This window comes from Mesoplodon mirus (genome assembly GCF_964341445.2).
Source record: "Mesoplodon mirus genome assembly, chromosome: 2".
NCBI classification, from domain to species: Eukaryota; Metazoa; Chordata; class Mammalia; order Artiodactyla; family Ziphiidae; genus Mesoplodon; species Mesoplodon mirus.
In genome coordinates, this window is record NC_138977.1 from 198567063 (window position 1) to 198593822 (window position 26760).

The 26760-nt window shown below is 39.5% G+C and overlaps 1 protein-coding gene across 1 annotated transcript in view; it reads left to right on the forward strand.

Moving 5' to 3' along the window:
* The window catches only part of CC2D2B (coiled-coil and C2 domain containing 2B), a gene marked incomplete at both ends in the record, with an annotated part of 102590 nt that extends 76850 nt beyond the window's left edge, over nt 1-25740 (forward strand). The window contains 10 exons of the mRNA XM_082610923.1: nt 5326-5424; nt 7578-7760; nt 7903-8100; nt 11256-11345; nt 13945-14058; nt 16122-16256; nt 16650-16772; nt 21526-21584; nt 23252-23429; nt 25552-25740. Coding sequence (XP_082467049.1) covers nt 5326-5424; nt 7578-7760; nt 7903-8100; nt 11256-11345; nt 13945-14058; nt 16122-16256; nt 16650-16772; nt 21526-21584; nt 23252-23429; nt 25552-25740 — 1368 coding nt within the window. The remainder of the gene's footprint in view (nt 1-5325; nt 5425-7577; nt 7761-7902; nt 8101-11255; nt 11346-13944; nt 14059-16121; nt 16257-16649; nt 16773-21525; nt 21585-23251; nt 23430-25551) is intronic.
* Between the last annotated feature and the right edge of the window lie 1020 nt (nt 25741-26760).

Genomic DNA, 26760 nt, shown 5'->3' on the forward strand with positions numbered 1-26760 from the left:
CATCAGTGTCTTACAGTTTTCTGCATACAGGTTTTTGTCTCCCTAGGTAGGTTTATTCCTAGGTATTTTATTCTTTTTGTTGCCGTGGTAAATGGAAGTGTTTCCTTAATTTCTCTTTCAGATTTTTCATCATTAGTGTATAGGAATGCAAGAGATTTCTGTGCATTAATTTTGTATCCTGCAACTGTACCAGATTCATTGATTAGCTCTAGTAGTTTTCTGGAAGTACATCTTTAGGATTCTCTATGTATAGTATCATGTCATCTGCAAACAGTGACAGTTTTACTTCTTCTTTCTTCCAATTTGGATTCCTTTTATTTCTTTTTCTTCACTGATTGCCATGGCTAGGACTTCCAAAATTATGTTGAATAATAGTGGTGAGAGAGGACATCCTTGTCTTGTTCCTGATCTTAGAGGAAATGCTTTCAGTTTTTCACCATTGAGAATGATGTTTGCTGTGGGTTTGTCATATATGGCCTTTATTATGTTGAGGTAGGTTCCCTCTATGCCCACTTTCTGGAGAGTTTTTATCATAAATGGGTGTTGAATTTTGTCCAAAGCTTTTTCTGCATCTATTGAGATGATCATATGGTTTTTATTCTTCAGTTTGTTAATATGGCATATCACATTGATTGATTTGCGTATATTGAAGAATCCTTGCATCCCTGGGATAAATCCCACTTGATCATCGTGTATGATCCTTTTAATGTGTTGTTGGATTCTGTTTGCTAGTATTTTGTTGAGGATTTTTGCATCTATATTCATCAGTGATATTGGTCTGTAATTTTCTTTCTTTTTTTTTTTTTTTTTGCTGTACGCGGGCCTCTCACTGCTGTGGCCTCTCCCGTTGCGGAGCACAGGCTCCGGACACACAGGCTCCGCGGCCATGGCTCGCGGGCCCAGCCACTCCGCGGCATATGGGATCTTCCAGGATCGGGGCACGAACCCGTGTCCCCTGCATCGGCAGGCGGACTCTCAACCACTGCGCCACCAGGGAAGCCCTGTAATTTTCTTTTTTTGTAGTATCTTTGTCTGGTTTTGGTATCAGGGTGATGGTGGCCTCATAGAATGAGTTTGGGAGTGTTCCTTCCTCCACAATTTTTTGGAAGAGTTTGAGAAGGATGGGTGTTAGCTCTTCTCTAAATGTTTGAGAGAATTCACCTGTGAAGCCATCTGGTCCTGGACTTTTGTTTGTGGGAAGATTTTTAGTCACAGTTTCAATTTCATTACTTGTGATTGGTCTGTTCATATTTTCTATTTCTTCCTGGTTCAGTCTTGGAAGGTTATACCTTTCTAAGAATTTGTCCATTTCTTCCAGGTTGTCCATTTTATTGGCATAGAGTTGCTTGTAGTAATCTCTTAGGATGCTTGGTATTTCTGCGATGACTGTTGTAAGTTCTCCTTTTTCATTTCTAATTTTATTGATTTGAGTCCTCTCCCTCTCTTTCTTGATGAGTCTGGCTAATGGTTTATCAATTTTGTTTATCTTCTCGAAGAACCAGCTTTTAGTTTTATTGATCTTTGCTATTGCTTTCTTTGTTTCTATTTCATTTATTTCTGCTCTGATCTTTATGGTTTCTTTCCTTCTGGTAACTTTGGGTTTTGTTTGTTCTTCTTTCTCTAGTTCTTTCAGGTGTAAGATTAGATTGTTTATTTGAGATTTTTCTTGTTTCTTGAGGTAGGCTTGTATAGCTAAAAACTTCCCTCTTAGAACGACTTTTGCTGCATCCCATAGGTGTTGTGTCATCGTGTTTTCATTGTCATTTGTCTCTAGGTATTTTTTGATTTCCTCTTTGATTTCTTCAGTGATCTCTTGGTTATTTACTAACGTATTGTTTAGCCTCCATGTGTTTGTGTTTTTTATGTTTTTTTCCCTGTAAGTAATTTCTAATCTCATAGCATTGTGGTCAGAAAAGATGCTTGATATGATTTCAATTTTCTTAAATTTACTGAGGCTTGATTTGTGACCCAAGATGTGATCTATCCTGGAGAATGTTCCATGTGCACTTGAGAAGAAAGTGTAATCTGCTGTTTTTGGATGGAATGTCCTATAAATATCAATTAAATCTATCCGGTCTATTGTGTCATTTAAATCTTGTGTTTCCTTATTTATTTTCATTTTGGATGATCTGTCCATTGGTGTAAGTGAGGTGTTAAAGTCCCCCATTATTATTGTGTTACTGTCACTCTGCTCTTTTAGAGCTGTTAGCAGTTGTCTTATGTATTGAGGTGCTCGTATGTTGGGTGCATATATATTTATACTTGTTATATCTTCCTCTTGGATTGATTCCTTGATCATTATGTAGTGTCCTTCCTTGTCTCTTATAACATTGTTTATTTTAAAGTCTATTTTATCTGTTATGAGTATTACTACTCCAGCTTTCTTTTGATTTCCATTTGCATGGAATATCTTTTTCCATCCCCTCACTTTCAGTCTGTATGTGTCCCTAGGTCTGAAGTGTGTCTCTTGTAGACAGCAAATATATGGGTCTTGTTTTTGTATCCATTCAGCGAGCCTGTGTCTTTTGGCTGGAGCATTTAATCCATTCACATTTAAGGTAATTATTGATATGTATGTTCCTAGTACCATTTTCTTAATTTTGGGGGTTTGTTTTTGTAGGTCCTTTTTTCTCTTGTGTTTCCCACTTAGAGAAGGTCCTTTAGCATTTGTTGTAGAGCTGGTTTGGTGGTGCTGAATTCTCTTAGTTTTTGCTTGTCTGTAGAGCTTTTGGTTTCTGCATCGAATCTGAATGAAATCCATGCCAGGTAGAGTAATCTTGGTTGTAGGTTCTTCCCTTTCATCACTTTAAGTATATCATGCCACTCCCTTCTGGCTTGTAGAGTTTCTGCTGAGAATCAGCTGTTAACCTTATGGGAGTTCCCTTGTATGTTTTATTTTCATTTTTCCCTTGTTGCTTTCAATAATTTTTCTTTGTCTTTAATTTTTGCCAATTTGATTACTATGTGTCTCAGCATGTTTCTCCTTGGGTTTATCCTGTATGGGACTCTCTGCACTTCCTGGACTTGGGTGGCTATTTCCTGTCCCATGTTAAAGAAGTTTTCGATCATAATCTCTTCAAATATTTTCTCTGGTCCTTTCTCTCTCTCTTCTCCTTCTGGGACCCCTATAATGCAAATGTTGGTGCATTTAATGTTGTCCCAGAGGTCTCTTAGGCTGTCTTCATTTCTTTTCATTCTTTTTTCTTTATTCTGTTCCACAGCAGTGAATTCCACCATTCTGTCTTCTAGGTCACTTATCCGTTCTTCTGCCTCAGTTATTCTGGCATTGATTCCTTCTAGTGTAGTTTCCATTTCAGTTATTGTATTGTTCATCTCTGTTTGTTTGTTCTTTAATTCTTCTAGGTCTTTGTTAAACATTTCTTGCATCTTCTCGATCTTTGCCTCCATTCTTTTCCCAACGTCCTGGATCATCTTCACTATCATTATTCTGAATTCTTTTTCTGGAAGGTTGCCCATCTCCACTTCATTTAGTTGTTTTTCTGGGGTTTTATCTTGTTCCTTCTTCTATCCTATGTTCCTACATAGCCCTCTGCCTTTTCATCTTGTCTATCTTTCTGTGAATATGGTTTTTGTTCCACAGGCTTCAGGATTGTAGTTCTTTTTGCTTCTGCTGTCTGCCCTATGGTGGATGAGACTATTTAAGAGGCTTGTGCAAGTTTCCTGTTGGGAGGGACTGGTGGTGGGTGGAGCTGACTGTTACTCTGGTGGGCAGAGCTCAGTAAAACTTTAATCCGTTTGACTGCTGATGGATGGGGCTGGGTTCTCTCCCTGTTGGTTGTTTGGCCAGAGGCAACGCAACACTGGAGCCTACCTGGGCTCTTTGGTGGGGCTAATTACAGACTCTGGGAGGGCTCACGCCAAGGAGTACTTCCCAGAACTTTGCTGCCCGTGTCTTTGACCCCACAGTGAGCCATAGCCACCCCCCGCCTCTGCAGGAGACCCTCTACCACTAGCAGGTAGGTCTGGTTCAGTCTCCTCTGGGGTCACTGCTCCTTTCCCTGGGTCCCGATGCACACAGTACTTTGTGTGTGCCCTCCAAGAGTGGAGTCTTTGTTTCCCCCAGTCCTGTCGAACTCCTGCAGTCAAATCCCACTAGCCTTTGAAGTCTGATTCTCTAGGAATTCCTCCTCCTGTTGCCAGACCCCCAGGTTGGGAAGCCTGATGTGGGGCTCAGAACCTTTACTCCAGTGGGCGGACTTCTGTGGTATAAATGTTCTCCAGTCTGTGAGTCACCCACCCAGCAGTTATGGGATTTGATTTTACTGTGATTGCGCCCCTCCTACCGTCTCATTGTGGCTTCTCCTTTGTCTTTGGATGTGGGGTATCTTTGTTGGTGAGTTCCAGTCTCTTCCTGTCAATGATTGTCCAGCAGCTAGCTGTGATTCTGGTGTTCTCACAAGAGGGAATGAGAGCACATCCTTCTACTCCGCCATCTTGGTTCAGCTAGGTGCACATACTTTTAAGATTGTATTTCTTCTTCCTGAATTGATTCCTTTATCATTATGAAATACTCCCCTTTATCCCTGGTTATATTCTTATTCATATATCTACTTTGTATGTTATAAATATGGTGATTCCAGCTTTCTTTTAATTAGTGGTTGTATGTATGATATATATTTTTCTTTCTGTTCTTCTTATTTTTTTTCTTTTAACCTGTGTCTTTATATTTAAAATGGGTTTACTTTAAACAGCATATAGTTGGGTCTTGCTTTTTATTCAGTGTAACAATCTCTAGCTTTTAATGAATGGCTATTTACATTTTGTGTAATTATTCACCTGGTTGGGTTCCATCTTCCTATTTGCTTTCTGCTGTCCCATCTGTTCTTTGTTCCTTTTTTCTTTTTTTCCTCCCTTTCTTGGATTAATAGAGTTCTTTTATGATTCTATCACACTTCCACTATTGGCTTATTAGCTATACTTCTTTTATTTCTTAATTGTTGCTCTAGGTTTTATTATATATTCTTTATCACAGTCTATCTTTATATAATATTATGCCACTTCATATATAGTGTAAGAACAGGATATTACTATACTTCCATTTCCCCTCCTGTGCTTTGTGTTAGTGTTATCATACATTTTCCTTATACATATGTCATAAACTCCACCACAGGTCATTATTATTGCTTTAAATAGTCAATTATCTTTTAAAGAAATTTTTTTAAGTGAGAAAAAAGATATTTTCTATTTACTCTTTGGTTTCTTTTTAAAAAGGAAGAGAATTTTTTATACTTACCTACATGTTTGTGTGAGATTATCCATCACATGATATAGAATGAGTAATAGAAAAATTATTTATTTTAATAGGATCACAGTTTCAAGAGCTGCAGTGGTCATTCATATATAAGAAAGAATTGGCTTGGATCCATTGTCTTCCCTTTCTCTGCTCTCCTGCAACAATCTGAGGTAATAGAAAATGATTCTTTGCTAATTATTCTAAATTTTTGTCTCTGGCTAATAGAAGTACCTGTGTCTTTGAGCTAGATTCTGACTGGCAGGTTGATAAGTCAGTCGAAATGATCCTGTATTCAACTGCCCCATGGGTGTTGGAGTATTTGAAGGTTTTAGCTGTCTCTGGAATAGGAGACACCCACAAATTTATTTCATGTATTTTTAGAGTGTTCATTGATGAAGAAAAGGACAGGTAGCCTTAGGTCTTACAGCAACATTCATATTTGCTCATAATAGTTTTGTAAGACCAGATTCATAAATATTCTGATTAATGACATTGCTTTGTAACCATGGGTTCCAGGAGTTTCAGCTCCTCAAACACTGTTTATTGATAATAGTGAGACTGATGATTAGCATCTATGTCTGTGGTACCCCCAGAGGGCTCTGCTGTTGTGTTTTGCAACAAGAATATGCCTACATGGCCAGCAAAATATAAAAACCCTAGTCTAGATTTCATTTGGGGCCCTATAACTTACAGAGATATGCCAGTTACAGATGATTCAGAAATGAATTTTCTACCTCAGGGAGTTCACTCTCTATAGAAGAAAACAACCATTTCAGTACAACATGGTAATGCTGTAGGGCTTTGATAGGGGCATGAGATTGGTACTATGAGAACACTGAGTAAGGAGTACCCTACCCTTCCTGGTTTGGAGGGGGAAGCAAGGGGGCGTTCAGAGGGGTTCAGGGTAGGTAAGAGGGGAATGAGGAGGAGGATGAAAGATCAGGGGAATATTTACAGAGGAGATAACTTTTAATCAAGTCCCTAAAGATGCATTTACCAAGCACACAAAGTCATTTGACTCAGAAGGAATTATGTGTGTATCAGTTAGTACTGTATTCAGTCATATGCAACAGAAAACCTGACTAACAGTGGCTGATGTAAGAGGTCTATTTATCTCACAAAAAAAGAAGTCTAGATGCCAGTGCAGCTGCTCAAGAATATCATCAAGGATCCAAGCTACTTTTGTCTTTCTGTTCTACTCTCCTTATCATGTGACTTTCATCCTCATAATTGCACCTCCAGCCTCATATTCATGCTGCAGACAGGAGGTGAGGTGAAGCAAGAAGGGGCAGTGCCTGTGTCAGGAAAACAGACACTTCCCCAGAAAACCTCTCAGACTTCTTGCATTTTACTTATGTGACTTGGTCACTCCATGGCTGTCATGTTACCACCTAAAACTGTTGGTAAGAAAGGAGAAGAGAATGGAGGAGAATAGAAACATCTGCTTATTATGCAATCACAGGATGTCATGAGGGAGCACGTTGAAAATACAAGTGCTGCAAATAAAGAGCAACGGAGATTTTAAATTGTTGGAGGTATAGGGCTTCCTACGCTCCGCAGCGGGAGAGGCCACAGCAGTGAGAGGCCCACGTACCGCCAAAAAAAAAAAAAAAAAAAAAAGGTGGACCAACCTGGGTTGTAATCCTGGCTCTACTACTCATTAGTTGTGTGATCTTGCACGAATTACTTACATGCTCTGTGCCCCAGTTTCCTTATCTATAAAATGGAGATAAGAGTGGTGTCTACCTCATTGAATAATATGATCTATATCAAGCACTTGGCAGAATGCCTTGTACATAGTAAGTGCTCAATAACTATTAGTTATATTAGTATTATTATTAGTTATTATTGTAAATTATCTCCTCCTAAACATGCACGTGCACACACACACACACACACACACATAAGATCCCTCCTCCAGTGGACTTTGGGTCATCCTTCCTGCTGTTACATTTTTTTTCCTCTTTCCAGACCCAATGCAAAATGTATCATGGTCTTTTAGCATTTTCTCTGAGCTTAAATTAGATCTTCTAAGAGCTTTTATCACTCTGGTCCATTAACTTGCTTCATTGTTTCATCCCTTTCTTCCTTCTTCCTTCTCCATGTACTACATATTAGACAGGGACCCAGGGTGTCAAGGTTGCCTGTGAACAAATCATCATGGAGAGCCTTACCATCCTTGTGCAAGTACCTATTAGTAGAATCAGCATGAACCCATGCAAGCCTGTTTCCTGCAATGGAGAAGAGTGAACTGAGCTATACTATATTTGACTGATGTTTATTTTCATCATGCAGAATCCATTATACTGATATATTCTTTCAGATTAGTGGAACATTTCAAGTAAATATTCCACCAGTTTTGCTTGGGTATACTTGGAGTGAGACTTATGTGTCTCCTAAAGAAGATTATAATGGACAGAATTTAAAAGAATGTACCTTCTTAAATATTTTTGCTACTATGGAACCTCAAATATCATATGCCATCTGTAATCCAGAACTAGACAAGGTAGGTTTTACACTGAATTATTTTCATATATACTATCAAAGAAGTGTTAATTTCAAAGCTGACAAAAATGAATGTTGGTTCTTGATATTTTCCTGTGGAGACAATATAGTACAATGTTGAAATATTTTAAACTTGATTCTAGTTTTCAGGTCAAATAGATGTTTTGGAGAGAGCACAGATTTTTAAAAAAAATTGTAAGGCATTATTTCCTAAACGAAGAATCACAACTACTGTTTTTAATGATGAAGGGATACAGATCTTAGTAACAAGATATATCAAGGCATTGAATCCACCTCAACAACTCCTGGATATATTTCTTCATGATTCCAATGCAACACTTGTAAGTTATATTTATTTTAGTAGCTTTATTGTGATATTCGTATACCATACAATTTGCCCTTCCAAAGCATATAATTCAATGGCTTTTAGTATATACATGGAGTTGTGCAACCATCACCACAGTAAATTTTAGAACATTTTGATCACTCCAAATTTATATTTATTTTAGCTTGTTTACTTTTTATTATTAACTTTGAGTATAACTTTCTTATTAAAATTACTTTACCTTCAGAGACAGTTTCCTGAGAGAGAAACCATCTATGTTGCAATGTGTCCTCTTGAGCACCAGATGGAAGAAAACATTTCTTCCTGATCCCCTTCACTTCTGCCCACTTGTACTAGAGAGTCACTGTTGCCACACCAGTTCATGTGACCATATCAGCTTCACAACTTTTCTGTCAAACTTTGAAAAATGACACAGAAAAATTCCTTTGACTTCCAGGCAAAATTAAAAGTTATATTTCTAAAGGAGTTGTGCCCTTCTAAGGATTGCTTCTTGTTGTATGTGGGAGTGAAGAAACTATGTTTTTTTTGTTTTTTGTTTTATTTATTTTTGGCTGCGTCAGGTCTTCGTTGCTGCGTGCAGGCTTTCTCTAGTTGCGGCGAGCGGGGGCTACTCTTCATTGCGGTGTGTGGGCTTCTCATTGCGGTGGCTTCTCGTTGCAGAGCACGGCTTCTAGGAGTGCAGGCTTCAGTAGTTGCAGCACGTGGGCTCAGTAGTTGTGGCGCACGGGCTTAGTTGTTCTGCAGCATGTGTGATCTTCCTGGACCAAGGATCAAACCCTTGTCCCCTTCATTGGCAGGTGGATTCTTAACCACTGTGCCACCAGGGAAGTCCAACTATGTTACATTTTGCTCTGTAAACCGCCAACATAACACTTCCTACCCCATCCTTATGTGGCTTTATGCATATCTGTTATTTACCAGCTGACAAAAGAGACACGTACCTGTATTCAATATGGACTTAGAAGAGAATATAGCTTCTTCCACTTTAAGAAAGGAAAATATGAAATCAGATATCTAGTCTCCCGTTCAAGAAAAAAATAAGCTTTGCAGACAGCTTTACTTTATAAGGTTGGAACAGCAGCACCATCCATGAAATACAAACACAAATTTTACTGTTTCTGAACTTCCTATATTGTTATTAATTTTGGTCTTAAGTTGATAGATTCCACAGAAGGTGATAAGTATCTTTTACCTCTTCCTCCATTAGAAAATTAGGTTAATAATGGATTTCTTGATCAAGAGCATCACCACTTACTAAAACGTACATGGAGAGAATAATCAATAAACAGGCTTTCGAGGATCTTTTTTTTTTAAGTCTTCTGCAACATTATTGATAAAGAGAAAAGGGATTTTATTTACAGTTTTAAAGCTCTTTTTTGTCACTATTATTAGTAGTTTTCTATCTATGTATGGTAATGTCCAGTTTTAAAAATACTTTATGATTTAAGACTTCAAATCATAAAATGTCTGTTTAGCTGATTAGTCCTCCCCTATAATTCTAAAAGAGAAATTGTACAGTACAAGAGTCATTCATTGGGATTCGATTTATTAATCTAGTTACCTACTAGTTTGACATTTTAGGAAGGAGGTAATTGGGTTTTTTTAATGATGGGTAAACTTGTGCTGGTGTTTTGGATCTTATGATGCTGAGCATGTTCTGCACTGGTGCTAGTGTTTAACATAATTTTATATTTACAAACATACCTGCTACCCAGAGGCAAGTATTAATTTAGTCCATATGGACTATTGACCCCTCTTGAGACTACAACATACACACTCCTAAACACACTCATACATAGTGTGTTTAGACTTTAAAGTATCTTAACCCATTTCTGGACACGAATGTGTTATAAACCTCTGGATTTCTAGCAACATATAAAAAAACACTGCTATTAAAAACACTTCACAAGTCATTGTCATCCATTGCTGGCACTCTGTCACTAGAGAATACACAGCAATATCTGGTGTGTTGCAAGCTTGCAAGATAGCCTGGATTTTAAAAGTTGGTCCATTAGTTGTATCTGATGGATGTAAATTTGCCTCCTAGTTCACTTTGTGTCAAGAGCTAAAACTGTGAACTTTCTCTTATTGGTGGGTAATAACTGAAAATAAAGATTTTATTTTCATAAATAAAAAGAAAAAATAAGCTTTGATTAAAGGGCATCTATGAAAAATCATTTATACCTTTTATTTATTCAGGCTTGATTGAGTCAATTGGCTCTCCTCAGAAAATTTGTATTATTTCCCAGTATAAAGCTCTTACCTGGATTCTTTAAGCTAAAATCAAAAGTCCTAGTTTAGATCACCTTTTGCTACACTCTGCTTTTCCATTACGGGTTTCTTCTTGCCTGTTTCCTGACACCCAAAGTCCAAGGAGATAATAATGCTCTCAGATTTCTTTCAAGGACAATCTTTACCTTTAAAAAAAGCATAAATCCTAGCTCCTTTGCTTATCAAGGACTGTGAACCATGTTTAATTAATTGCATGAAGTCAGAAACGTGACCAGTGTAGGAAGTCATAATAGTGCATAAATGGTAGCTATTGTAAATCAGTGAAAATGTTAGTGAACTTTCTGTGTTAGCTCATTGTTTATTTGTATTCCTTTCTTCTTTCCTACTCTAGTCTGAGTCCTTATCTCCAACCCTATAGGGGGAACAATCCACAATAGAACTTCTGTTGTTGGAAAAAGTAGGCTGCACCAATAACTTCTTGCTGCAGCAATTTATAACTAGTTTTATTAATAAAAATATTTCTGCTAGATTTTGAACCTAAAAGTAAATCAAACTTTTGCTATTCTTCAACATCTTTTTTCATTTTTTAAAAAGTTATACTTTAAAGTATACATGTAATGTATCATGTTTAAATTTTTTACTTATTACAATGAAATGTAATGGTTAACATGCATGCTCTGAAGTCATGCTAACTTGGGCTCATTCCCAGAGACCCATATATTATGTTAATGTGTGACCCTGAGCAAGTTATCTTAGCACTCTAAGCTTGTTTCTTCTTTTGTAAAATAAAATTAATAATAGTGTGTACTTCATAGGCTTGTAGGATACACTAAATGTGATGACAGTGCATGTAAAGCATTGTACTTGGTGATAGGCATATAGTATGCTCTCAATAAATGTTAGTTAATATTATTTTAGGACCTCGTTGCTCGCTTTGTATCTTTGATTCCTATTATGCCTGATACACTGGATGAAAATGATGGTTGTGATATATGGATGACATCAGAGGTAACAAATTACATTTTATAATTTAAATGTATAGTATTTCTTACTTGCTTTTCTTTTAAAGAAAACTTTTAAAAAATATTATGCACTTATGTAGTAATTTGCTTCGTGCAATTTGAAGGTATTTGATAATTTAATACATCATTTTCAGCTCTATAACAACCCGTAAAAATAATTCTTAAAGACCAAAATTCTTATTCAACATTTTAAGTAGCTCATAATATTGAGATTCAACAGGAATTCCAGGAGTACAATATTATGACATACTCCAGAGAGAAATATGGCTTGTTCACTATAGAGGTGGTCAGACCCTGAAGTCTAGCAGAAATACCACCACTTCCCAGAAGCTTTCCCCAGTTTTCCCACATCTGAATGAAGAGCTTGTATAGCAGTGCTCTTCCTTGGCACTTGGATTAAAATTGTCTTTAGACTGGTTGCCAAGTAAAATACAGGCCCCATGCAATATTTGGGACATATTTATACTAAAAAACTACTTGTTTATCTGAAATTCAAATTGAACTAGGCATCCTATTCCCTGCCCCCTCCCAAGTATGGCAGCCCTAATTAGAACACATTTTCCATTCCACCTTAAATTATATTTAGTTGCTTATATACTGGCCCTATACCCACACACTGTACATATACATCCCAAGTTTAATCTCCTTGAATGATAAGGAAGATTTGATTCTTATTTACTTTTATATTTGTCACTTGTATGTACTTTAAATTTAGCAAGTATTCAATATTTTTAATGGAGAATACCAGCATGATGGGAGCCTAAGAGAAGGACACTTTCCATCTGGGACTGATAGGCCTGGCACTTATCTAGAATGTTTTAGAGGTTAGATTTTTGAGCTGAAATGGACTTAGGGGGCACAGGACTAACTTAATAGGTCAGCTACCCTGCCTTCTGCTAAGTGGGAGTAAGGGAGATACAAGCACGTGGTTTGTTTCAGGATCCAGTGATTCAAATCTGGTAAAACTCAAAGAGGTGTCAGTTAACTCTAGATTCTTCTTAGACTCTTAAAACTAATCAGAATGTGTTCAGGGGTATTATGATCCTGCAGAACATTGAAAGATAGCCTCTAAAATAGCTAAAAATAACCATAAAATAACCATTCAGGCAAATACTAGTGCTCCCGAGTGCCCTCCAATCCAAACAATACCCATAATCAACAGGTTACCACAGTCATAGGCTTCCTCTTGGCTAATGTCTTCCCATTGACATGAACTGTTTGGACTTGGGATACCCATGAGTGAATGACTAATTAGACTGTCACAAGGCAAGAGTTATTTCTCCTACCCAACATACAATCTTGGAGTCAAACAAACCTTGGTTCAAATCCTACTTCAACCATCTGATAGCTGTGTGACCTAAGATAAGTTATTTAGCTTCTTTGGACCTCAGTTTCCTCATCTGTGTCATACAGGGGTTTTGAAAGGATAGGCACCTGGAATGCAGTATGTTAGTTACCTACTCTCATCCATTCCCTCCTTCTCTTATGAAATCCAGTCAGGGGAACCTCCTTAGCCTGACATTGAAGACTGCTCATAATCTGCTCTTCATTCTCCTGTTCACACACATCTTTCAGAAGAGCCACGTTACCATCCTCCCTAGCCTCCATCCCTCACCATCACATTCAGCCGGTGTGTACTGATGTGGCCATATCAGTTGTTAAAACATTGAAATGCTTCCAGACTGGTAAATAGTCACTCCAAGGGCTCCTGAGCACCCCCTCCCCAAGCTCCCTGACCACCACAGCCCTTTCTCTGGGACTAATGAAATGGAAGCACATGTGCAGTCTAAATGGTACAGCCGCTACTCAGCAATAACACATCATTGCCATATGAACATTTGGGCCCATATATTTTGTTAGATCCTTTGATTTTTCAAGCTAGAAATCCAGAGTTTTATATGAGATCTTCCAATTTTTAAAAGCATTTCGAGGCCAAACGAAACACACCTATCAACTAGAACTAGGTTACAAACCACTGGTCTGCCACCTCTGCTGTGCTTTTTCTCTCCTGCTACCACTGCTTTACTAGGCACCCTGTATTTGATTACACCCAACCCAACTGTTCAGCTCTTTCAATTAAAGAAGTTTCCATTACTCTTTCTGATTGGGCTCCAACTCAGATCTCTTCCTCTCTTTCAGTTGAGAGCACTATATTGGTACAGGACAGAGTGTAGCTCCGTTAACCAAAGGATCCCTTCCTCCAAAAACACTATGTGATTTCCCATCAGGTAAAGTTCCTTAAAATATCAGCCAATATATCCCTGTTTTCCCAGGTTATTTGTCTCAAACAAAAATGCCCCATTTTGGAGGATAAAATTATTGGGTCACTTACACAGTATCCACATTAATTATCCCATGATAAAGGTGACCCTTATGTTCCAAGTTAATGTTCTCTCTTTCTAATGCCCTAGTGTTTTAACAGGCAAAGGGTGCTGGGGCTTTCGGCTTTGCAGTCATCTTAGTGACCTGGCAAGAATGTGTGTGTGAGGGTTTGGAGGGACTCTAAATCTGTTGGACGCTTGCATTACTCAACTTCCTCTCCTCCCCTCCTGTTTTGTGTCCTTGTTGCTTTTGTTTTGCCTTAGCGCTGCATCAGTTTGGCTATTGGAAATAAGGAGGAGCATGCCATACTTCTCTGTAATTTCTTCCTGTATTTTGGAAAGAAAGCTTTGGTCCTCCTAGGAACCTCGAAGTTGGAAGTAAGTGGTGGACTTGATATTTAAATAGTGTAAACAAAACTCATTAGCCTTTAGCTGCAAGTTTAAAAGACTTCAACCCCAAGTTTCCTTCTTTTCACAAGCTAATTAGGAAATTTCCTAGGCGAACAATTATTTACTTAGGATAATGTTCGTTCATCAAAATTTCTACAATGTAAAGAATGACTTCCTTTTGTTCATCTTCTTCGTAAAGTAGTACAAATAATAGTGCTACTTCATGGAGCTACTAAAAATATTAAATTGCATAGTAAATAGCACTGGGAACAGCACCTGGTTTATGTGGCAAATGCTCAATAAATGGTGGTGGTAGGTGATGTAGTAATAGTTACAGTAGTAGTTATAGTGGTTGTTAACCATCACCACCACCATCTTTATGTGTCCCTAACTCTATACTTTAAGATCCTTAAGAAGTACTTCTTCCTGTTTTCCACTGCTCAATTTTTAATTGTGTAAGAAGTGGGCCAGAAATTTATGCTAACCAACCTGAAATTTTTACAACTTAATTATATACACCTGCATTCAAACCTCCAGAAAGCAGTCTTCTTTTGGACTGTTTCTATTTCTACTATGAATATCTTGATAAGTGTCAAAAACTTCCAGTCTTGTTTTATGGTTTTTGTCATGATCATTTATTTCTCTATAGTCCCTTAATTTCCCCATATGATCCCCCTGCTGTAGTTTTGAGTGCCACTAGATGGCAGTAAACAGTCAACAATATTTCAACAAACATTTTTACAGTTTTACCTCTGAGTCAACACTGGGTGGCAGCACTCACTGTGCCTTTCACCTCTACTACTGGTCGAGGTGAAGCCTCTTTACTGTAAAGATGAGCACAGTGATAAAGAGCAAGAGCTTTGGAGTTAGGGAAACCAGGCTACACAGCACAGTGTTAGGAGTATAGATTTGGAGGTCAAAGAGGATTTTAAAACCCAGCAATGACGTTTACTAACTGTACGGTCTCAGCCTTATTTCTCTGAGCCTCACTTATCTCCTCCCCGAAGAGGAGTAATTCCATTTACTGTTACCCTAGACAATCTCTTAACCTCTTATTCTTCGTGTGAAAGATGGGCATGACAATCATCCCTACCTCACAGAATTTGGAATTCATGTGAGAAAATTAGTGTGAGTGCTGAGTACAGTACCTGGGGTACTCAATAAATGTTAAATAGTCATTATTATTGTTACCTGAAATTTTTATTCTTCGCTAAATAAGAAAGGTTTATACTTCAAAAGTATGTGCAGAGCAAAATAATAACATAATGACTACTTTTATTCCTCAGGTGCTTTCCTGTGTAATTTCTCTCTAGCCTCTAACTCTGTATCTTGCTCACAAAATTAATTTTATGGCTTTGCAACTTCACTTGGCTTTTCAGAGCCTTAGGCAAAATTCCCTTCCCTAACTTTGCACGGTGTTCACCTTTGGTCTCCAAGTATATTCTACATAAAGCAGGGCTAATCCATGTAGCACCTTTGTGTGAATTACACAAAAGCGCCCCTACCTCAAAACCCTTTAGTACTAGCTATTGGGAATTGGTCATAATATACTGATTTTGTTAGAACAACATATTTTATTGCTATGAGGGGACACCCTTCAGGACCATACGTGGCAGCACTAGCTCAAAAGTTCTCATTTGAATCCTCATGCTAGCCTGGGCCTGAGGATTTCAGTTGCATTGGTTTTATCCTTTCCAAAAAAATTGTAAAGGTCCTAAAAAAGGCTTTTAAAAATCAGAGATACCAGGGAGTTCCCTTGTGGTCCAGTGGCTAGGATTTTGGGCTCTCACTGCCGTGGCCCAGGTTCAGTCCCTGGTCAGGGAACTGAGATCCCACAAGCTGTGCGGCAAGGCAAATAAATAAATAGATAAATAAATAAATAAATAAATAAATAAATAAATAATACAGGAATAAAGAATAACTAAGGTAACTGGCAATATTATCTATTTAAAAAATCAGAGATATCATATGCTTACACTATAATTTCCACATACGAAAATGAGTTAAATCAATCATCCACCAAAAATGACTTTAACTCTTTCTTCGTACAGGGGCATGTGGCTTATGTATTAACGCCAGAAAGTGATGAATATTTGCTTTGGAATCCATTAACTGGGCAATGTCATAAGCATTTTGACCCATTTTGTCCCTTACAAAGTGTAGATTGTTTGTTTGATGGTGAAAATGTAAGTATATGGCGGGGGGGGGGGCGGCGGAATCTTGAGTTATCTCCTCAAGAGTTAAACCTGTGGTTCTCTACACTGACCATATATTAGAATCATGTGGGAACTTTGAAGAAGCTATTGATGTTCAGTTAGAATCCCTGGGGTGTAGGGCCAGGGGAATCTTTTATCCCCAAGGCTCCTTGACGCGATTCTGCAGTGCCTCCAAGGTTGAGAACCAGCGAGCAGTCTAGTGTGGACACACCCCTGGGATCTCTGTACCTCCTGCCTCAGAACCATCCTTGGCTTCTGCCACTTCACTGGGGAGTAGGACTGTAAAATTTTGCTCTGTCCTAACCTACTACGGGCTTCGTACTCCTGTGGGCCTCTACTGATTTTATGTTGATGTATTAATAGGTCTGGTTTAACATTCAGCAAAATAATTCACCAAGGGCTGTATATTTTGACTATTCAAAGGAAAGTTTCTGGAAACAGATGCTTCCAAAAAATTATCGAGGGACGAAAGCACAAAGCATACAGGTAAATTATACTTTTCCAGGTGTGTCTCTATGGAAGTTACCATTGGTTCTAATCTTAGGAATTGTGACAGCTCTTATTATGTTTATACAGCTGATTGCTTATTGAATTATTTGGCAGTATTAATAAAACCTAGTTTTCTCTGCCATCCAGCCTGAGTTTGGGCTATTGTGATCCGTTTTCTCTACTTGCAGAAAAGAGGAATTGAGAAGAAGGTATTATCTTAATTGTGAGTTTAGGTTTTAAAATAAAAATTTTTAAATGTTCATCATGAAACATAAAAAATAATAATGTCAAGATGGTATAATAAGTTCTTACTTTGACCTAGCCCTTCTACTACATATCCATAACAATGATAAAGTATAAAAATTGAAAAACAGAAGGCTTATCTGGGCTCCAAACCATGATAGTTATCTCATGGAATAGAAGCAGGACGGAAACACTAGCAGTGAGTGGGGCCCAAAGAGGTTGGCACCAAGGTCTGAAAATGCTTCATGAAATCCAGAGAACCAGAGCCAGTCTCACGTTTTGAAGCCAGGGACTGTGTTGTGGCTCCCCTACTTTGCTACTCTTGAGAGAAGACGGGAAAGAAAAGCAGCAGACTCACTGCCTGGGGCTCAGGAGGTAAGAGACCAAAGTACAGAGCTGAGAATCAGGAACCAACCTAATCACCAGGTGGCTTGTCCAGGGGATCTATGATGTACTCACTACTGCTTTGGGAAGGCACCCAAATTCCATTTCGACAGCTGTTTCTGGATTGAGAGCCATGGTATGGCAGTGTGCAAGCAACTGTGAAATTCAAAAACTAGAAGCTATGACCCAGAGGAAGGAAGAGAGGGGGATGAGAAAAAGGACAATGGAAAAATAGGAAGAAGACAATTCACAGAAGCAGAAACTCTAGGGCTCAACGTCACTCATAATGAGAGAAATGCAATTTAAAACAATAAAACACTATTTCACATGTAGAAGATTGGCAAAACTTTTTAAAAAGTGTGATCACATCTGGTATTGGCAAAGAGGCAGAGAAATGGTGGGAGTGTGAATTGCTATAAACACTTTAGAAAGCAATATGGTAAGGTTGGTAAAGCTGAAGAAACTCAGCCTCTGATCCACCGGTTCATCTTCTAAGTATATACCCTAGAGGTACACGCACAGGGAGACAAGTACACGATGGTCATTACTGAATTGCTTGAAAGAGCAAAAAATAAATAAATAAAAGGAAACAATTCATCAACCAGAAAATGGGCACGTGAGTTATGAATACTCCTACTATAAAATATTCTATACAGCAGTAAAAAAAAAGAATATATGAAACTAATTTACTATAGTTCTCAACTTGGCTGTACATGCATTGTATCAGAATCGCTGAGGGAAGAGCCCACACATTGGTTTTACTTAAAGCTCCCCAGGTGATCCCACATGCAGCCAAGGTTGAGAACTACTGATCTAGAGCCACTGTTATCAACGTGAATGAATATAAAAAATGTAATGTTAAGCAAAGTAAAGAAGATGTGAAATGACACACTTGTTTGGAAAATATATGTTGTTTACGTATATAGAGATATATAGTGATAGTGTAAAAGCTTGCATGGGAATGATAAACACCAAATTTAGGGTAAAGTTTACCTTTGGAAAGAGGAATAAAAAGAATGATATCAGGGAGCAGTATACAGAGTACTTCAAATCTATCTGTAATGTTTTACATCTTTTAAAACAACCTACAACAAGTGTGGAAGAATGCAAAGATTAGATGTAGCTTGGTGGTATGTATGTTGGGTGGATGTTCATTACATTATTCTCAGTGCTTTATCTGAGAATGTTTGACATAGTTCATAATATCAAAAAGAAGGAATGGTGGCTGTGGGGAGAAAAATCAAACAGTATCAAAGGGTATAAAGTGAAGAGTTTCTCTCCTCTTCAACATCTTTTCCCCACTTTCTGAGAAACAGCCGCTGTTGGTAGCTCCTTGTGCATCCTTCTGAGCATTCTCCTTGCAGATGTTTGTAAAGTCATTATAAGGAAGGGGAAATGTGCTTATCTCTTTTGAGCAAACCACATTTATGGCATCCACAGACCTTGCTTGCTTTTCCCATCCCAAAGTTGTGACCAAAGTATTGCTGCCTCCTGGGGGGGGAGAATGATATATTTAGAGTGGAGGTTTTTTGTTTCTATTAATCATTCTCTTATTAATTCAGGTAATGCTTATTGAGTGCTGCAGCGGGCCAGCACTGTTTTAGGTATAGGTACCACAAGGAAAAAGACATGTCTCAGTGCTCTTGGAGCTTGTGTTCTAGAGGAGGAAACAGAAGGAAACGAGCATTTGCTGTACAGAGCGATAAATGCTATTAGAGAAGAAATGAATGTGCTTTTGGGAGCACTCAGCAGGAGGCCTGAGGTGAAGGGGAGTTGCAGGGGCTTCCTGGGGAAAATGATGATGACTAGCAGAGTGAAGAAGGGTGAGCAGGAGCTGGTCTAGATGAAAGTTAAGGAGGAGAATGTTCCCAGCACAGAGCGGGAACGGCAGGCATGAAGACCTGCAGTGGCAAGCAGATGTCTGCCAAGGAGCTGAAAGGCCAGCCTGGCTGCTGCCAGGGAGTGAGCAGAGGACAGTCAGAAGCCAACATCACCAAGGCAAGGGCTGCCATAATCAAAATTGTAGTTTTAAAAGCCACTAAACCCTTTGTCGAGTTGAATATATAAATATAAAATTCATAGTTGCTTTTGACTTGTATCCCTACTGATTTCTTTCCTGTGGGTTAATGGCCCTTGATCTTCTGCCTTGTCGCACACATACCGGAATAAACCACTATCTGTGGTGAACACTGTTGTTGTTTTTTTTCTTTTTTTCTTTAAATTAACTAACTAATTTATTTATGGCTGTGTTGGCTCTTCGTTTCTGTGCGAGGGCTTTCTCTAGTTGCGGCAAGTGGGGGCCACTCCTCATCGCGGTGCGCGGGCCTCTCACTATCGCGACCTCTCCTGTTGCGGAGCACAGGCTCCAGACGCGCAGGCTCAGTAATTGTGGCTCATGGGGCTCGTTGCTCCACGGCATGTGGGATCTTCCCAGACCAGGGCTCGAACCCGTGTCCCCTGCATTGGCAGGCAGATTCTCAACCACTGCGCCACCAGGGAAGCCCTGTTTTTTTTCTTAATCACAATTGAGAACACAAATTTGAGTGTGTATGATGAGAATATGGGTATTCAGAGATGGAGTTAACAGGGAAATCCTCTCGAAGTTTTAAAGGATATGAATTCCCTGAAACGGGCCTTTGCCTGAAAAGAAAATAGACTAACACTCCATAAACTTATCAAGTCAACATAACCCAGGCCTCTTTTTCAGGCCTGAAAGTGGCCTAACGAATCTGTAAGAGTTGCCAGGATAGGGGTGCAGGGAATTGTTTTGGAGGGGCAGACAGTGGTTGGTGACAGCAATCAGGGAGTTCAGTTTACCTGTCCTGACTGTGATAGTTGGTGGCCCCTGTAAGATGATGCTGCAGTTTATGCTTCCCTTTCTCCAGTATCCCTCATCTCCTGCCGTGTTCACTGTGGGGAAGTTCATTGTGCTTGAGCCTATGCTCTAACGTAGTGGTTCTCCAACCACGGCAGGCATCCGAACCTTCTGGAGGGCTTGTGGAAAAATGGATTGCTGGGCCTTACCCTCAGAGTTTCTGAATCACTGGGTCTGAGGTTGCTGGTCTGGGGGCCACATTTTGGGAGCCACTGGCTTAGATCATCATCTGACAGACTGAGCCCCCTCAAATCACTCCTGAAATTTTCTAAGACCTAGAGGCCTAGCAAATGTTTCCTTCTTTTCGTACAACCCTCATTCCACTCATGAGGGGGAAACATCCGTCCGTGTCTCTATAGCTCCTCTATTTCTCAGCTCAGAAATATCCTAAGTTAAAACCGCCTAAACCCAACCCCTCACTCTTGTCTATATGAGCCCTGAAGGGAGGGGAGGAATGGGTTAGGTAGTGGGGAGGGGCTTAGAGAAGTCCTCTCCTCCTCCCAGAAAATCCTGCTCAGGGGGCAACATGGGGAAACATGGTAGAGCATTGCTCTCTGCTGTTGCTGGGGTGCCTGGGGCAAAGGCTTGGAGACGGGGAGATTGAAATGGACTCTGCATGTATGTGCGAGTGTGTGCACATGCGTACATGCAAACACAGAGACCTGACTCCCGCCTGCTGAAAGGAACAAATAATCAAAGAAGGAAGATGATACACCATGTTACAAGAGTAATAATAACAATAGTATCTGATCTTTGTTGAACAATATGTGCCAGGCTTTACAGGTATTACTTTATTTTAAAATCTTTGCATGATCCCAGGGAAGTAGGTACTGTTATTGTCCCTTTTTAAAAGAGGTGGTAACTGAGACTCACAGAGGTTAAGTGACTTCACCAAGGTCACAGTTAATAAGTGGAAGATACCAGTGCAGCTTCCAAGATTATCTGGTAGAATCAATAAGCATGTCAAATGCTTGTGTGAATAAATGGATGGGGGTAGCAGCTCTGTCTTTTTCTGTCATGAAAAATATCTTTTGTAAATCCATTCTCCCTTCCATGCCCTGGTGAAGTAGTATTAAAATCAAAGGGAACACTGTGATCTGTGTTACCTTTGTGCCTCTACCACTGAGTGTTTTTGCCACATGAGACGGGTTTAGGTTCACCCTCATTATACTCAGCACTCCAAGGGGCAACTGACATAAAGATGGTCTCCCTAGAATCTTTTCTAACTTTCAGTTTTCTGTATTTCAGCCTGAAGAAATAATTTATTCTGATACTAATAAAAGCATGGTAGAAGATCTAAAGAACAGGTATGATCTCTATTTATATATTATGATTATCATGTTTTCTCTCTAACCTCTCATTCAGCCACCCTTCAGTCCTCTAACCCAGTCTCTCAAAATACCCATTAGATTCAGCAACAGAAGCATGAAATGGAGATTATAATAGTTACTTCCACTGAGTCATCTATCTCTTGGTGCGTGCATCAAAAATCAGCCCCGCTGCTATCCGCGGCACTTCTTGAAAAAACATGCCAAGTTAAATATGGTTGCATCTGGAAAACATTGTGGGCTGCCGTTAGGAAGTTCTCAACACAGACACCTGTTGAGCCGTATAGTAATAATAATGCAGTAGCTAACACTTCTTGAAAGGACAGGAAGGTAAATGGCCCACAACTTGGTGTGTGGCAAAAACAGCCAAGCTGGGTGGCGGCAGCGTCAGCACTGTCCCTCATAGGCCCCCTCCCCCTCCCCCCACCACACACACACACACACACACACACACACACACACACATCCGGAGGAGTTGTTGAGTCAAGCCCAAAGGGTCACAGCCTTGCAGCAGACCTCACTCCTACTCCAGATGTGTCAGAAGCTTCTAGATCTGACTACCTCCAGTGACTCATGCTGACACAGCAGGCTGGCATGTAAGCCGCTACCAACTAATTGAAACAGAATATGACAAAAATCATTTGACCACTCCCTTTTCTCACTAGCACACAACTCTCACCTCTTATTCCCCTCCTTCTTCCCCAACTCTTAACAAAAAAGGAATAAAAGCACTAGGAAAATGGTCCCCAACTTCTGGTTTTCATCAGAAATTGCTTCTAGAACTATTTTAAAAAATAGGTGCCAGAGTCCAAGACCACACCTGTTGAATCACTATCTGGAAGATAGTGAAATATTTTGATAAAGTCCTACAGGTGATTCTGGCATATAGCTGTGACTGAGACTCTCTGCAAACTCGAAACCACTTAGTTACTTTATAGACTCAGCCAAGAGGAGAGGCCCAGCAGCTTCTTCTGTAGCACACAGTGATTCTGCCCAGAGGAGAAGCTTCCATCAACCAACTCACACTGTGCTCCACTTCCTCCCCTCCCCAAAACAGTTCCTCAGCAGGCACTGTTTTAGAGGTGGCATAGGTAGGCAAAACTCCCTGCCCTTGTGGAGCATACATTCTGGTAGGGGAAACTGCTCATCATACTGATCAGTCCAGTGCTTCATTTCCTCCCAATTCTGCTTGCTGAATTAACTGATCCAGTTACCCCATTCCTGCTAACATTATCCCAGATGAGATATCTGAATTTTTATAAAGGCATTTCTTGGAAACACAATGTCTTATGTCAAAGGAGGGTCTTGGAGAATAGGAATGCCAACCCAGTAATCAGATGGTAGGCAAATCACACCCAGTAGGCAGCTGCCTACAAACAGGTAACTGGAAAAAAGATGTGCCTTTGAGAGCTAATTGCTGGCTACCCCAGGAAGCGTCTTGCTTTCTCAAGCCAAGCAAGAGCCTGCTCTCTCCTGGACTTGATTAATGTGAATGATGGCAGATATCCCTAGCCATAGAGGTCTGGTTTTCTCCTAAATCAAAAAAGTATCATTCTCATACTTGAGAAAAAGTGACAAAACTTTTTTCACATTTATTTAAATGAGTTGTAATTTATCATAAAATAATCTTCGCATTCTTACCTTAGGATTGAAAGAACTCTGAAATATAAAATAATGGAATGGCGACCTAAACAGCCAACACGTTGGAATAGACAATGTACTTTCATTTTAAGACAAATCCTTCCTAAGTTAGAGCTTGGCACCGGAAACTTTGTTTCATCTGAAGAAGAGAGTGAATTTGAAAGACTGCTACAATTTTATTGGGTTTGTATATGATTTAATGCATTAATGTCAGTTGTTTTATCTATGTTATTAATTGCCAGATGATACTAATCTTAAGTATCCCTGAAATGCCTTTTATCTTGATCTTAGGTGATACATGCTATGGCATTAAAATGCATTTACTTACAGGCTGAGAAATTTCAAATGTAGTGAGTAACTAGTACCATGACCAGATTGCATGACATTTTCTTGGAATCAGTTTTTTAATGTATAAACCACAAACTTTGGAAAGAGATACCCAAAAGGAAGCCACCTGCAACTAAGAAACTAAAAAATGATTTCTAGATGGTAGTAATAGAATGGATTCCATGTCCTTGCTTCTGGGCAAGAGGACTACAGGCAAGCTTTAATATCTTCTACATGCAAATTTTTCTCAAATTTATACATCCAGCCTGGACTTCTGACCTCCTCTCATATATTCACCAGCACATTTGACATCATCCTGGATGGTAGAAAGGCACTTCAAACTCAGTTGAGTCCATAATCAAACATGGTGGGCATCTGGTGTATTGTTCGGGTCCTTCTTTTCTTCCCCTATGATATCCTTAGTTCTGGAATCCTCTCACCTCCTTTTCCCTATGAAGTGTTCCAGTGGGTTTTTGGAAGCCCCAGCCTCCCAAAAGTGATATTCCTTCCCTCTACTATCCTGTAGACTAGAAGATGTCTCCTCGGGAAACCCTCTAAGAGAAGAAAGGAAGGAATCTGTTGGGAGTTCATACTCAGGCTGCCAGGGAGGGATCTGCAGGCACTATTCATTCATGAATAGGGAGGAAGTTGTTTTGTTTTGCTTTCTTTTTAATAGAATTAGGGGGTAAAGAGATAAGCAAAGCATAGTTAAGTATAAGCCAAGGTTTAAAACTTGGAGTTCCTTTGTAAAATTATCTGCTATTTAATAACACACATTCATAAACCTAGACGGAATCCTGCAGCTTGGGTTCAAATCCTGGCTCAACCACTCATTAACTTTGACCAGATTACCTAACTTCTCTATAACTTCTACCCCACGGCTCAAGATAAACAGGGATAAAAAGAGTTACCTGCTTTGTGGTTGTGGCGAGGATTAAGTGAGCTGCTTAACCATAGCACCCAGCACTTAATAAATGTTAACTATTATTTGTATCCTATGTGGCAGCCATTGTGCTAGACACTTGGGGTTATGACAGTAAACAAGACAGATACAATCTTGAGCATTCACAGAGACTGTGGGCTAGTTAGAGAAATAGACCAGAAAATGAGTAATTGCAGTATATTTTATTAAATAAGCTAGGAAAGGACAGTGTCCTATGCAACCACAAGAGAAGAGCACATCAACAGATTTAAAGATCAGGAAAAACCTCCTGAAGTAAGCAAACTAAGTCTTGAAAGAAGCTAATGATTGTCCTTTGTATATTCTTTTTTTTTTTTTTTTTTTTTTTTTTTTCTTTTTGCGGTATGCGGGCCTCTCACTGCTGTGGCCTCTCCCGCTGCAGAGCACAGGCTCCGGATGCGCAGGCCCAGTGGCCATGGCTCACAGGCCCAGCCGCTCCACGGCATATGGGATCCTCCCAGACCGGGGCACGAACCCGTATCCCCTGCATCGGCAGGCGGACTCCCAACCACTGCGCCACCAGGGAGGCCCTGTATATTCTTAAATAGATAATTTTACGTGGGACCATGTTCCGTATCCTTTAATCCTGTCATATAGTTATCAATAAATATAAACTGAATCAATGTTAAATAAATTCTTCCAAAATGCTCCCTTAAATCTGTCACTTGTAGGATCAAGGTTTCCTTGTTGGCAGTTTGCTATTCCAGAAAGGGTGCAAATATGTGGAATGTTAAGTGTGCAGGCTCTGGCATTAGACAGACCTGGTTCTGCTCCTCTCTCTGTAAAATGGGGATTATAACAAAGCCTACCTCATAGGGTTGTTTGAGGATTAAATATGTATGTGAAGTATTTAGCATTGTGCCTAGAACATAGTAAGCACCCACAAAATGATAACTATTATTATTATTTTATGACTTCCATTTCTTTGAGGCTTCTGTAATCTCTTTGCATACAGTAATTCTCCATCACCTACGTGACTGTAATGTGGTTTTACGTGTTATTCTGTCATTTGTCTAGGTCGCAGGATTTCCTATCCAGATGCCATACACTGATGTACAGTCAGTTATTGACGCTGTGTATCAAACTGGAATTCATTCCTCTGAATTTCCACAGACAGAATTTGCTTTAGCTGTGTATATTCACCCCTACCCAAACAACATATTATCTGTTTGGGTCTATTTGGCTTCATTAGCGCGATATCAGTGAAAAGGAATAAGGGAAAAGGGAAAGATTGTACATAGGTCCCCAACCAGAAGCCAAACTTTTCTAGTACTTGGGATTTTCCTATTTATCCTCAAATCCAGACAAGTGTGAGCCCAATTTTTGGTTCACTTATAGAGTTGGGCACAAGACTCACTCCCTGAGTCTTTGAGGACAAGCATAAATGACCTCCTCACCGGAGACCTCGTCAGGGAGGACACTTTGGGAAGTCTGGCACCTTGGGTCGCTGTCTAAGGTAGGTCTTATTCTGGGAAAGAAGCAATTCTGGCTTCTCTCTGAGCCAGTGTTACTCAAATTGGGGGCCCCACACCACCTCCATCAAAATCACCTGGAAAGCCTTATTGAAAATGCAGAATCCCACATCTCATCCAGGACCTATTGAATGGGGATCTCTGGGAGTACAGCTCCAGAACCTACATTATTTTAAACAAGCTCCCCAGGTAACTCTCTTGACCAGTTAAGAATGAGAACCCAGCCTTATAGAGTGTTGTCTTTACTGAAGTGAGGCTAGTACATTTGATGCTGGTTCTGATGGAATTCCAGGCAGAAGTTATTCAAATAGAAACCCAAGGTCATTGCTTCTCATGAGATAGAAGATTATTTCACTGGTTAAGAATAAGAGGGAAATATGCCATGTTGGGTTGAGGACAGCTTCTGGGGGCTTCTCAAAAATTTTCTCTTTAGATGCTACTGACCTGAAGTCATTTCATCTCCAAGAATTTGGAAGGGACTCCCAGGAAACACTACCTAAATGCTTTCCTGATTCTGTGAGAAAGGGAGAAAATGGTCTTACCAAATCCCAGAGCTCCTTTTTTTCTTAATGAGCAGCCCCCCATTCTGCCTCTGACACTTTTCTGCTGCTTTTCTTTCACAACGGTGCGCCCAAGGAGACCCATCTAGGGCCTCAAGAAAGAGTGGTTAGGTATCTAAGTAGAAAACACTGTACTTTCTTGTATTTGATTGTTCTGTGCTTCACTGAGAAGAGTATTCATACAGTTTATTTAA